The following is a 13467-nucleotide window of genomic DNA, read 5'->3' as shown; positions in this document are numbered from 1 at the left end:
CCTCTTAACAGACTCCAGGTATTAGGTATTGTGCTGATCCACGCTGAAGAGCTGTCCTGCGGTGCGTCCTGCTTGACCTATAGCAGCTTCCCAGCATCCGTGCCTTTCCCTGCAGTCCAGCTGTGAGACAGCAGCGCTCAACTCACCGCGCGAGCGTCGCTTTGACACCGGTAGGTTTCTTTAGCGTGTTCTCAATTGCTATAATTTTTTACAGTAGAGGAAGTTTTCATTTAAATTGTTAGTATGGTTAATTGATCCATATTAGGATTTTTATAGCCCAATGCTGATATAAAAATAGCCCTGCTACCACCAAACTCTCACTTTACATTTCAGTGTTCATGCTACTGTTTTTACAATCGTTTAATGTTTTTATGCTGCCTCTTGCAATGACAGTGCTATTCTTATTAACGGTGGACAGAAACTGTAATAGAAATGAGACGGATATTTTCCATGCTACTTTTGTTTAGACAGACATTTTAAAGAAATGCTTCTCTTAAAAATTAATTAACTTAGACGCAGTGTCAAGTTATTATTATTATTATTATTATTTTTAAGGGACCATATTTATCCCTTGGAATTGATTTACAGGGGCACTTTTTTGCATTTTTATGGCGTTTTTTCTAACCATGCAGTGCTCCACTCATTTATGTGAAATAGATATACAGATACGAAATAGATAGATAGATAGATAGATAGATAGATAGATAGATAGATAGATAGATAGATAGATAATGTATGAATGAATGAAATGTATAAAAGGTTAAATAACTGATGTGAGGGCAATTTACTACTTTCAGTGGCATTTATCTCAATCTTCAGAAATTTGATTTACATTTTAAACAATTCACATGAGTGCCTTTGACAACGTAATTTAATTTTCGAAAAGCTAGAACTGTTAAGATATTATTGATTTAATCCAATGCAATGTGTTGGTTAGATGAGATACATGTATTAGAAGAAACTGTAATAGCCACAGTAATCTGCTGATCCTACATTCAGTATTGTGTGTACAACTGTTGCACTCAGTATTCCTCCTTTTATCTACTGTAAGGTCTGTGAGAGGAAACCTGCACCACAGAGAAAATGAGATGAAACAGTCTGAGAGAGATATACCCCTGCATACCCCTGCATCTTTTGGGGCGAAATTCTGGATGTTCTGGGTGTCATTGCCCTAAAAAACAACTCAGTGCCCTTTAGGAAACATACTAGAAAATGTTCCTGACTCGAAGAAAGAGACTTCAGCTCAGCCGGATTATATTTCTTCTGTCTGGGGTTTTCCTTTGTTCTTTATATCAACTCACTATCAGAGCCAGACTTCCGGACCCCTGGCCCGAGCCACAGAGAGCAGGAGACCCTGAGGATGGCTCTGGACTTGCTCTGGATGCAGGACTGTTGGAGATGCCTGAGGTTGTGACTAATTTGACCAATGTTGAGCCAAAGAACACCGACCACACAGATGTGGCCCAGCCATCAGAGACAGCAACAAATAGACCAATCCAAACAACATCTACAACAGAGAAGCCTACAACAACCACAAACAGGACAATTGTCCACTGCATTTATGTGGATCCAAACCTTCCAAAACCCACCCCAGTCCCTACTCCAGAAACCGATACGACCACTCTGGTGCCCAACACTACAGCATCCAAACCTGGAGAAGCACCACACATAAAGGGCGAGTACCCGCAGGACATCTTCTCCGTTGAGGAGCGACGCAGAGGCTGGGTCTCGCTCCACATTTTTGGAATGATATACATGTTTGTTTCTTTGGCCATTGTCTGCGATGAGTTTTTCGTCCCTACGTTGGGGGTTATCACAGACAAACTGGCGATCTCAGATGATGTGGCCGGGGCGACCTTTATGGCCGCCGGAGGCTCTGCTCCCGAACTTTTCACTTCCTTGATCGGTGTCTTCATTTCTCATAGCAATGTGGGCATTGGAACCATTGTTGGCTCGGCTGTCTTTAACATCCTATTTGTGATCGGAATGTGTGCGCTGTTTTCCCGGGAGATGCTTCACCTCACCTGGTGGCCTCTCTTTCGGGACGTGTCGTTCTACATCATCGATCTCATCATGCTCATCATCTTCTTCTTGGACAACACCATTATGTGGTGGGAGAGTATGATGCTGGTGAGCGGTTATGCTCTCTATGTTACTTTCATGAAGTACAATGTTCAGATAGAGCGCGCCTTTAAATATCAGCTCATGAAACACAAGAACATTGTCAAAGTCATCGCGGTGGAAGAACCTGAGAAGGTACGCTTCATTACTTTTGCCAATAATATATAGAATGAGAATTAGTCTTTGGGTGTGTTATTTGGGTCAATGGCACAGAACCCTGCTGAAAAATCAAGCATAAACTAGCATGAATTTCATGTTGGTCCAGGCTGGTTAGAGCTGGTATAGTGCTGGTCTAGCTGGTGGACTAGCATAGTCATGCTGTTCTCAAGCAAAACTGAGGTATTCTAGCTGGTCCACTAGAGCTCCCACTACCCATGCTTGGGGACCAGCAAACCATCAACCAGCATCCCATGCAGGTCTCCAGGGGTACCCTTGGGGTTTCTGGGCCCCCTGGCCAACTTCTCAGACAAATTTTGTACGTAGGGCGGGTGGCTACTATTGTCCTAATCTCCCGCCCATTAATATATATATTACTGGAATAATAGTAAAAGATTAAGTCAAACTACTACTAGATTTTCTTTTCAATAATTTAATATAGATTTTTCCTGCATTATGATATCAGGACATTTGTATAACTAATCAAAATTAATTTTACTTCAGAAATGACAAACATGCTCATAATAGAAGAGGTCATTGTATTTGTAAATTAGGTAACTCTTTATTTTACAGTACTTGTAATTTCAGTGTACTTACCCAAGAAAGTACTGTAAAATAAGGTAACTATATGGGTTAAGGTTAGGTTTAGGAGTAGGTTCAGGTTTAGTCCCTAGTTATAACCCAGTTATTGTAATTGCTATAATAAGACATATGCACATTCACAACAGGGACTGTAAAAGTGCTACCGTAAATTGCAAAAAAAAAACTCCTGCTGAAAAATGCAGCATTGCTGGTCACTGGTCACATTATTTACATTTATTAATTTAGGAGACACTTTTATCCAAAGTGTGTATTTAATACACATTTTATCAGTACTGGGATTCAAACCCAAAACCTTCAAAAACATGCATTGCATGTTAGAAATTTGCATAGCATTTTAATCATATTTATCACAGAAACATTTATTTCTGTTTTGGACAGTGTTGATGAATTCTGCCGTGGTATATCTTCTAGTGATGAGGAACCACTATAATATCTGCTCATGGACGTGATAGCAGAGATATAATAGCATCCCACTCAGGTGAATGTGAGTCACTTATGTTTATTCATTGAACAGATACGCATGGGTTTGCGTTTTCCTTTGATAAACAGAAATGAAAAGGATCTCTTGTGTCTGCTGGGGCCAGACATTGTTAATGAGTTGTCTTGTAGCAGGGGAGGTATTTGGAGCAGGTGCATTTGGCTCACAGTGACAGCCCCATCTGATTTAGTGACACTATCACATCAAACAAAAAAATGGTGTGGTCATTTTCACAAGTTCCTTTCTTCATCCTGAACATCCCTCAGCTTAGAAGCTGTGGTGAGAGGGAGGTTTAGTGAGATCAACACTTGATAATCTGTCATAACATCTCTGTGATCACACTCACCTGAGAAGGAGACTTTAAGCTGCACTAACAAACAGTCTATGGGTTATTGTAAAAGTGTCTCATGCTGTAAAAAACATATTAATAAGTGGAGGGATATTATTATATGATCAATACTTTCTCTGTTAGATAACACTGTGGCTCTCTGATCCAAAGACGTTCACTTAATCCTATGGGTCTGCTGTGATGTACAAACTGTGTAACATATAGAGTGTTTAAATCTGATAAGTGTGATTGAAGCTTATATAGTGTAAGACGGCTTACTAGACCCAGAGGACCTAGATCTCTGTCAAACTAAACCCACTGGATTGAATTTATCACAGATAAGTAACAATTACAGCAGTAACGATAAAATACAGAATTTCATATATTTTATATATTTGGTTGCTCACTTATGTTGTTATTGTAAACTATTAAAAATAATTTTTGCAATAAATAAAGCTGACATAAAATACAATTTAAATATTAGATGAAAAACTTAACAAGAAAACATAACAAAAAAAGGGTAAAATTAGAAATGTTGCCTTGGCAATTAACTGAAATAAAATAAGTTCCAGTTTGAAGCAATAAAAATGGCAAAAGACATAACAAAATTACTAAAACAAACAAAAATTTAAATGAAAACTGAAAATTATTAATATTAATAAACATGTTTGCTACATCCTCTTTGTTAAATATATAAATATATAAAAAATAAAAATATAGTGATTGGTCTTCTTTTAGTCTTTGAGGGCACGTGAATGAAAACTTTATCAACAGTAGAATTAGAAGTGAAAGTCAAAGGTCAAATCAGTGCCTTGCATCCTCTGTAATGTTTCAAACTGTTTTTGCACACAGGACAACGTGACTTCTGGTGAAGAGAACAAGCCGTCTGAACCAGAAGACTCGAATCGATTAAAGGTAATCAAAATTTTGCAAATACACGTTAATGTATAAATAACATATGTCAATAGGTCTAGATTCAAAATCCTTTGTAAAAGGCAAAGGGTGTGATTTATCTGGCACTATTGTCACCTACAAACAGTGGAGTACTGACCCAAACTCGCCAGTAAAAATATCAGTGTTTTAATAGCCAACATATTTGAACTTTTCTGGGAAATCAGCCCTTTAAATGTTTTTTTATATATAGTTGTCAAGCTAAGATATGAGGAAGCATTGTAACATCCAAAAACATGACACACATCAACTTTAAAAATGAAACACAACAGATACACACATGATCGTCTTGAAAAGATTGGATAAATTTGACATGTCCTGTCAAATGAATATTGGATTATTAAATTAAGTAATATACTTAATTACATACTGTTACTTAAATACCATATTTATATGATTTTTATTCTATCTGAAGTCCACTTGGCAAACACAATTTGCAGGTTCAGATTTAAATTCTCTCGACATGATCATATTCCTCCTGTCTTGTGTAGCCGAAGCCCACTTTGCAGCGCGGGGGCAGTTCTGCCTCTCTGCACAACAGCACCATGAGGAACACCATCTTCCAACTGATGATTCACACACTGGATCCTCTTGGAGAGGGTAAGAGCCCTTCAGTGTCTGAGCCCTCATAATCATAACTCATTAAGCAAACACTGCACGGAAGCATTACAAATTGCAATTCTGGAGGTTTAAAGCAATAGTCCACCCATAAATGAAAATTCGGTCATTATTTACTCACCCTCATGTTGTTCCAAACCTGTATGACTGACTTTGACTGACTTTCTTCTGCGGAACACAGAAGATATTTAGCAGAACATTGGGAAACAAACCATTGATTTCCATTGTATGGACAAAGAAACACATTTCTCAAAATATTTTTTATCTTCTGTATTTCTGTAAGATGATGACAGAATTTAGATTTTTGAGTGAACTATGCCTTTTAGAAATGTTTTTTCAACAAGGTTTTTTGAGTAAATGTTAACATTAAAAGATCAGGATAAGAATATATTGCTCTTTTATTACTTGAAGACTCAAATTATGCCATATATACAGGGTGGTTGATTTGAGCACTACTGGTTTACTGGAGGAATTAATAGATTTGTTTGTTATGGTTACACCTTTTTATAGACTGTTTTGTATATCGAAACACAAATTGTACATAGCTCAAAATACCAATCATATGATATAAGCCTATATTCACTCAGGCATGTGCTGTAAGAAGTTCAGAAGTGTAGCAGTAGAGTCCCTTTGTCCTTCTCCTTGTACAAGTGGATTAGCAAAGCGTGTTCCATATGATGACAGCACTAAATCCAGATTGATACTAAGAAGATAAATAGCTCTTTCTCAGTCTATGGAGTGGAGAGTGATTCATAGTAGTGAGACAAGGGATGGGCCCACCGCAGTGGCTCTATGACATTTTGTCAAGTCACATCAATGTGTGTGTCACCATTTAAACATACACTATATTATTTTCGCATTGGACATGGGTTCTCTAACAAGATGGTATTGTCTGCAGAAACTGTAATTTTAGCATCACAGAAAGATGCATACGTGTAAAGCAGAAGCCCTGGTGCTGAGGTCCTGGTGGGTCAGTGGTTTGATGGCTGGGGTTGGTCCCCTTGACCTTCAGCCTGTCCTCAGGAGGCTGCGGAACACCTGCGCTCTCAGGGTCCTCACAAAACCTCCAAGTGCTGTGCGGCTCCATCATTAAGCTGCTTTTGATTGAGCTCATAAAGGCTGGATGAGAAACAGCCTCCAGCAGCTCAATCCTGTTATTGTGATAGGGTCCCTGCTGTAGTCAATGAGATACATTTAAAGGTTCATTATCTACATTTGGGTTGATAAATAATTGACACGCTCTTAACATCTAGTTTAAAAGCACCGTAATTGCACTGCTTTAATATATTCTATATTCTCTGCATGTCATTCATTTAAATCTCACAAAGGAATGTCTCGGTCACATTTCACCCCAAAAATCATTTATTTCTTTAAGAAATAAAGCCTATTGGTGAGCCTTTTTCATTTTCATGACAACGTAAAGAAAAATCTCAAATCTCAAAATGCATACGCTGCATACTCTCAAAATAGCATAGAGTATACAGCAAATAACTGTAACAATATGTGTAGTAATCCAAGACGCGTGACGCAGAAACTTTAGATAATCAGTGTGTTTACACGACAACGATGTTCTTAAAACTGAAACGTTTTTCCTTTGTATTTTTCGCGTACAGACATCAACGTTCTCAAAACGATCCCCGTTCACATGAATCGTTGAAACGACTAAAAACGCTGTATTATGCTTTCAGGCTAATAGTTGGCGATGTCACTTTGCAAAGAAACACTACGCACCAATAGACTGAACAGTGAACACGTAATACACATGCGCATGACGTCACAGTTTTCACAAATGATGATAATGCAGTCGTTTTCAAAAACTTTCACTTTCATTTTCAGGCTGTTGTCGTGTAAACGAACGGACAAAACGCATAAGTACACTGAGAAAGGAGACAGAGGTGCAAATCATAAGAAATCATAGAAACAAACTAGGGAGTAATGAGTAACCAGGGGAACTGAAACTAAACAGCAGAGAAAAAGGAACAAAAGGAAACAACCGAATGTCAAAATAAGAGCCCACATAACAGAACATAAACCTGACAATAACAATCAACAAGCTCTAAATATAAATATAGCAAATAATATAAGCATACTATATATATATATATATATATATATATATATATATATATATATATATATATATATATATATATATACATGTAAAGACTATGTATTGCGAAATAATTTGTTCCAAAAAATAATGTCATAATTCAAGAAATTAGGCTTGATGACCCAAACATTTCTTCATATTTTTCATGGAATTCACACTTATGCTTTTATACTTTGACCTGTCAAAAATGTTCTTTAAATAAATCCAATTATAAACTTTTAACATTTAACAATGCCGTTTGCTGGTATCCAAGTCAGTGCAGACATGAGTAGTTTTGAAGGGCATTTGAAGATGCATTTGTTTATTGTATATGAATCTACTTTTACTCATTAGAGTCAGTGTTTAATGGAGATGCAAAGGCTAGAAGCTCATTGGGATGTAAAGGTAAGGGGCTTAGTGTTTGTGATGTTATTCTTGTGATGTGATTGCTTTTTTGTTGTAGCCAGTGAGATGACGTGAAAAACGTGACGTGAAAAAATGACGTTTTGTATTGTGTTTGTGAAATTAGGGCTTTTGTCATTTGTGGTACTGCCATTGTTGACCCTGACAGTGTCAGTCAAAGTCTACATTCAAGCTATATTCTTCCTTTCCTGGTTTGCAGTGAAATTTAAAGACAAGGCTCAGATTTTGAACGACATGGCCCGGGGGAAAGTAGAGAACAAAAAGAAGGAAAAATCTGGTGAAGGTGAGATTTTATAATCTTAGTCTGTTCTATTATGATTGCACAGAGCTTTGTAGACAGGACCGTGCATTGTCCTACCTCACAGATGAGCTCTGTTGCATATTCAAAATGGTTATTAATGTTGCATTTCCACAAGCTGTAACCTACCAGCTGTGTGCTGGATGAAAGGTACAAAGAGAGGGCACGCTGCCAAGAGTTTGGCCCGTTTTGCCCTCCACACAGCATCCCGCATTCCATATTTCCACCTTTTGTTTCTACTTGAGAGCTGCTTTACACATTAGCTGACATAATGACCAAGCTCCATCTCATGAATTAAGCATGAGTGGCTTGGAATCACTGCAGATTATCTTGTGAAGCAACAGTTGTGTTTGAAATTGCCGCCAAATAAAATAACAACATTACTCACTACTATTGAGGAAATCTTCACTCCACACCTGAGAGGAGCTTGTATTATTGCTGCCTTTAAGAAGTAAATGCAAACTTGATTGATATTTTACTATCCTGCTTTAAATAAGGTGAACGTCAAACGGAGCAGCCCAAGGAAGACGCGGCTCCGGTAGCCAAGGAAGAAGACGCCAGTCAAAAGCCTGAGGCACAAAAGGTGGGCGAATTGCATCTCAAAAAAAGTTTGGAAGAAGAAACAGGAGCTCTGAGAAACTTGTGTGCTTTTAATGAGCTTATCAATTCTTTACCTTGTTGTAAAGCTGACAGGGATGATATGTCAAATATAGTATGTGATTCATATTTAAGGTATAATTCACCCAGAAATGAAAAGTCTTCGTCATTTACTCACCCTCGTATTCCTTTCCTCCGTGGAACACAAAAGGAAAAGCTTTGAAGAATGTATTAGAATGCCATTACAATAAAGGAGAACTGGAGCTTTCAGGTTTAAAAAAAAGGACAGAAAAGCACCATCAATTTAATGGTGTTATTCTCCATGATGTGTTTAGAAGAGAAATATAAAGGGCTACTTCATGACCTAATCATTATTTTTAGTCAGATTTTTTGATAAATCAGTTCATTCAGTTCCCAAAACTGGTCTAAATGATTAATTCACAATTCGGACCAATCTGGTTCTCGTCTTAAGTTCAACTCTCAGACTCAGTCATAGCAGTTTTTGGGTTAGCAGCTCACTGGAGGTAAAGATTATCTTTGAATTAGATTAAATAGCTACTTTTATTATGCTTTTATTGTGCTTTTGCATACTCTTTGAAGCTTGAAAGCTCTGGTATGCCCTATTTATTATAATTGCATGGAAAAGAGCGAGCCGTCTGTGTTCCACAGAAAAAAGAGGGTCCTACTGGTTTGGACAAATGGAGTGCAAGTAAATGATGATAAAACACATTTTTGGGTGAACAGTTACTTTGTTCTCCTAATTCTTTATTTTCTGTGTGGGTATTATGTTTTTTGCCTGTCTTTTTCTCGCTCTGTGTTAAGGAAGGAGACGCTGCAGCAGGAGGAGGCTCAGAGAAGCCAGAAGGTTCAGGTGATTCAGAGGATGACGAGGAAGATGACAGTGATGAAGAGAGCGATGAAGACAGTGATGATGACGATGATGATGATGATGATGAAAATGAAGATGAGGCTGAGGAAGAAGGAGAAGAACCTCTGTCCTTAGAGTGGCCAGACACCAGACGCAAACAGGCCACATATTTGTTTCTTTTGCCCATTGTCTTTCCACTGTGGCTGACAGTTCCAGATGTCAGAAACCCTGTGAGAACCAAAAGAAAACATCACATGTTTTTCTTGTATATTTGTTCCATTTGTTCACATGTGATAGAACTGACATGTATATTCTTGTATATTGTGCTTCACAGGCATCCAAGAGGTTCTTTGTCATTACCTTCCTTGGCTCAATAGGATGGATTGCTATATTTTCCTATCTTATGGTGTGGTGGGCACATCAGGTCAGTGTAGAAACCAATATTTGTTGCTAAAATGTATTAAGCTACACTTAAATGCCGCCGAATTAGCAAATATAACAAAAAAGTCAGAATTTATCAAGATTTTCTCTCCTAGGTGGGTGAGACAATTGGCATATCTGAGGAGATCATGGGTCTTACCATTCTGGCTGCAGGAACATCAATTCCTGATCTAATCACCAGTGTGATTGTGGCTCGAAAAGGCTTGGGAGACATGGCTGTCTCCAGCTCTGTAGGCAGCAACATATTTGACATCACCATGGGGTAAGATGACTGAAACATTAAATATTCAGTGAATCAGGTGTTTGATAGTTTAATCTAGTTCACTCGGATGTACATCATTGCATATGTTTTGCACTAAAGCCCACTACTGACGGAACCCTTGAAATGTGTTTAAATTAAACACCCTAAGCCCATGATCACTTGGAATCTGCCATGGAAATGATTTATTATTTACAGTTTTTACCCCTTATGAATTTGTTTTATGGACCATTCAATAGGCCTGTACGGGCTGTGAAATAAATAATATCAGAGAATGTCTAATAAGGGGAGAACTTCCACTCTCAGTAAACTTCCGGCTTCTGAACTGGTTGCAGTTCCACTCTGGTTCCATATGAGGGCGCTCACAGGACGAGTGCAGAATGAATGGAGGTCTATGGCGCTATACCCCTCAAAATCCACTTTTCTCAGGATATAATTTTTTGTCTAGTAATTTGAATGTTGTATTCGAAAGAAGATACAAAAAAATTACACATTGCTGGGTGTTAGATTTTTTAGAGTCACTTATTTGCTTTAAAAAGTCTTTTAAAATGTCAATGACGTCATACACATCGTACGACCAGAGATACTGCTTTACGGCGATCCTTCAGTCACTTTGGTGCTTTCGCGCTCTGCACTTTCTTTTCTCTCGAGGCATCGACAACACAGCTGACACAGGTAAATACACGTGCTAGAAGAGTTTTTGTTTTGTTGTTTTAAAAGACCACGCCGAAAATACACACACACACACGATGCCATCAAGCGGTATCTCTGGTCGTAATCAGTCCTTCACTGACCAATCAGCGTTCATTAGCAGAATGCTAGCGTGTTATGGGCAACAACAACTCAACCTGTAAGAAATCGAAAGGACATAAGTACGCGTTCATTCAACTTTCGACCTATAACCCATGTTGAACTTGCAAAACCTACAATCAAATCTGAGATTTCTCAACAGCAATCGGGAGAAAGAGACAAATTTAGCCGTCTAGATCCATAGACTCCCATTCATTTTGCTCTCATGGGCGATCGCCCCCCAGTGGAACTCTGGTGGAACTACAACCAAAATTCGGTACAATAGGACTTAATAGGGAGTGGCCAGGCTCTCCGTAGACGGGCTCTGATAATATTTAAAATTTAGCACGATCTGTTGTGACGTCACAATCATGGTGCATTGTGGTCTATGGATCTGCCTGAAATGTACGTTGATAGACTCACTCCCTCTGTCAAAATCGAGGGGTCGAGGGTTTGTCCAAATAAACTTCCCTCGCCCACCAGGCGGTGGGGATTACCCCGAGGGGAAGTGCTTAGGGAAGTTTGCGAGTGTATGTCTAAAAGTAGAGCAGCCCTAATAACCACACTTTTGCGGTCTTGGCCACTTTAAAATTCGTTCACATGACAGGAAGTAAGTGCGCAAGACTGACCCGGGTTGGAAAAATAGCAAAGAGGTAGGGTGCTTCTCAAATGGAAGGCTGCGTCCTAGAAAGACTGCATATCTCGGATGCCACGTCATCAAATGTCGTCAAAAGCTGTCTCCGTTTTAAGGATCCTTGGATCCTTTTGAACCTTCATTTTGCAACCTTCATTCAGCTAATTTTGAAGGAAGTGCAAACACCACAAGTGTGGCATTGGGACAGGCCCTGTGTTTTACTGAGTGAGTCTTTGAATCATTCACTCAAGTGATTTGTTCAACAGGAACCAATTTATATAGAAAACAAAACAAGTAACTGTCTTTATGGGTGAGTTGTTGAATCATTAACTCTGATTCATTAATTAATCAACAAACGGCTACTCAGAGACGTGCAATTGTTTCTGCAGTGACTTTGTTTGGAACCAAAATGGCCCAGTACAATAGACAAAAAAGTATCTGGCAATATTGTGTCTAAAATGTAATTGAACCTGTTTTTGAACTGTTGCAATCGTAATGTTGCAATCGAATACATACCGAATAAATCATTCTTGTGTTTTATTACTTAAATATATATCACCTCTCACTGTTACAGGCTGCCGGTGCCCTGGCTGATGTTCTCGCTCTACAATTCCTTTGCCCCAGTGACTGTGAGTAGTAATGGGCTATTCTGTGCCATTGTGCTGCTCTTCCTCATGCTCCTCTTCGTCATTATCTCCATCGCTGCCTGTAAGTGGAGGATGAATAAAGTGTTGGGATTCACCATGTTCATCCTGTACTTTGTTTTCCTGGTGCTCAGTGTCATGCTAGAGGATCGAATCATTGTATGTCCCGTGTCCATCTGAGCACACCTGTGGTTTTCACACACCTTTATGTTCACCAGCGTCCATGAGGATACAATCCTGTAATTTGAAACGTTCGGAACTATAACTTTGCATATGGTATATATCACATTTAAAGCATCCCTGGACACACTGTGTTGACTTATTCTGTATTACACAAGATCTTTTGTAAAGGGATGCAATAACTGTTAAACTGTTTTTTTAGCTTGTGTTAAAATTCATGCAGTAATGTCAGAAGTCACAGGTCCTGTCCCAAATGGTCACCATTTGTGGCATCCACACTTTAGTGATGTAATGCCATATGGATTGTTGGCTTGTAGACTGCATGTGGGCCCACCAGTCTGGGCTTTGCAAAAGGGCACATTAAGGCCACATACAGAGGCACACTTGAGCACCCTTTTGAACTGCAAAATGACAAATAAGACACCCTACTGCCCTGTGGACTTGACAAACACACTATGATTATGATTACGTAATCAAAGGCCACAGAAGTGTTCCAATCGAGTCAGGGCCACAGAGTAGCCAACTAAATAGTCGATGGAAAATCAAATTTTTTCTTATATTACATCAGTGCAAGTTGCTTTCAGTTAAAACAGCAACATGCATTTTAGTCTGGGACTAGGCTTAAGCCTTATCTGTGAAACTGGGAGTGAGTTTATTGATATTTTCATCCTTACATCTACTATACAATATGTTGTTAGTCGAGCGTATTTGCATTAGTGAATAAATACATAGATCTGTATGAATGACTTGTGGTAGAATTTTTGTTAAAGGGATAGTTCACCCAAAAATAAAAATTCTGTCATTAATTACTCATCCTCATGTCGTTCCAAACCCGCAAGAATTTAGTTTACCTTCGGAACATAAATGAAGATCTTTTTGATTAAATCTGAGCGATTTCTGTCTCTCCATAGACAGCTACGCAACTACCACTGTGACGCTCAAAGTTCATAAAGAGATCGTAAAACTAATCCATATGTATCTAGCAGTTTA

General features: G+C 38.6%; 1 protein-coding gene across 2 annotated transcripts; it reads left to right on the top strand.

Moving 5' to 3' along the window:
- The first annotated feature begins 125 nt into the window (after nt 1-125).
- slc24a1 (solute carrier family 24 member 1) lies at nt 126-13410 on the top strand. 2 transcript variants are annotated; one of them, XM_082181557.1, is made up of 11 exons: nt 126-170; nt 1052-2256; nt 4539-4601; nt 5129-5237; nt 7699-7749; nt 7967-8050; nt 8563-8648; nt 9485-9760; nt 9865-9954; nt 10067-10233; nt 12228-13410. In XM_082181557.1, the coding sequence occupies exons 2-11, from the start codon at nt 1213-1215 to the stop codon at nt 12475-12477; spliced, it is 2220 nt and encodes a 739-aa protein (XP_082037683.1). In that variant the 5' UTR covers nt 126-170; nt 1052-1212; the 3' UTR covers nt 12478-13410. The 2 variants fall into 2 exon arrangements, with proteins under 2 accessions (XP_082037683.1, XP_082037684.1); XM_082181558.1 differs by lacking the exons at nt 7699-7749; nt 7967-8050.
- Nucleotides 13411-13467: the final 57 nt, after the last annotated feature.

The sequence above is a fragment of the Leuciscus leuciscus genome, assembly GCF_965113295.1.
Source record: "Leuciscus leuciscus genome assembly, chromosome: 10".
In the NCBI taxonomy this organism is placed as follows: domain Eukaryota; kingdom Metazoa; phylum Chordata; class Actinopteri; order Cypriniformes; family Leuciscidae; genus Leuciscus; species Leuciscus leuciscus.
Note: the sequence above shows the minus strand (reverse complement) of the source record. Positions and strands in the feature narration are given on the sequence as shown.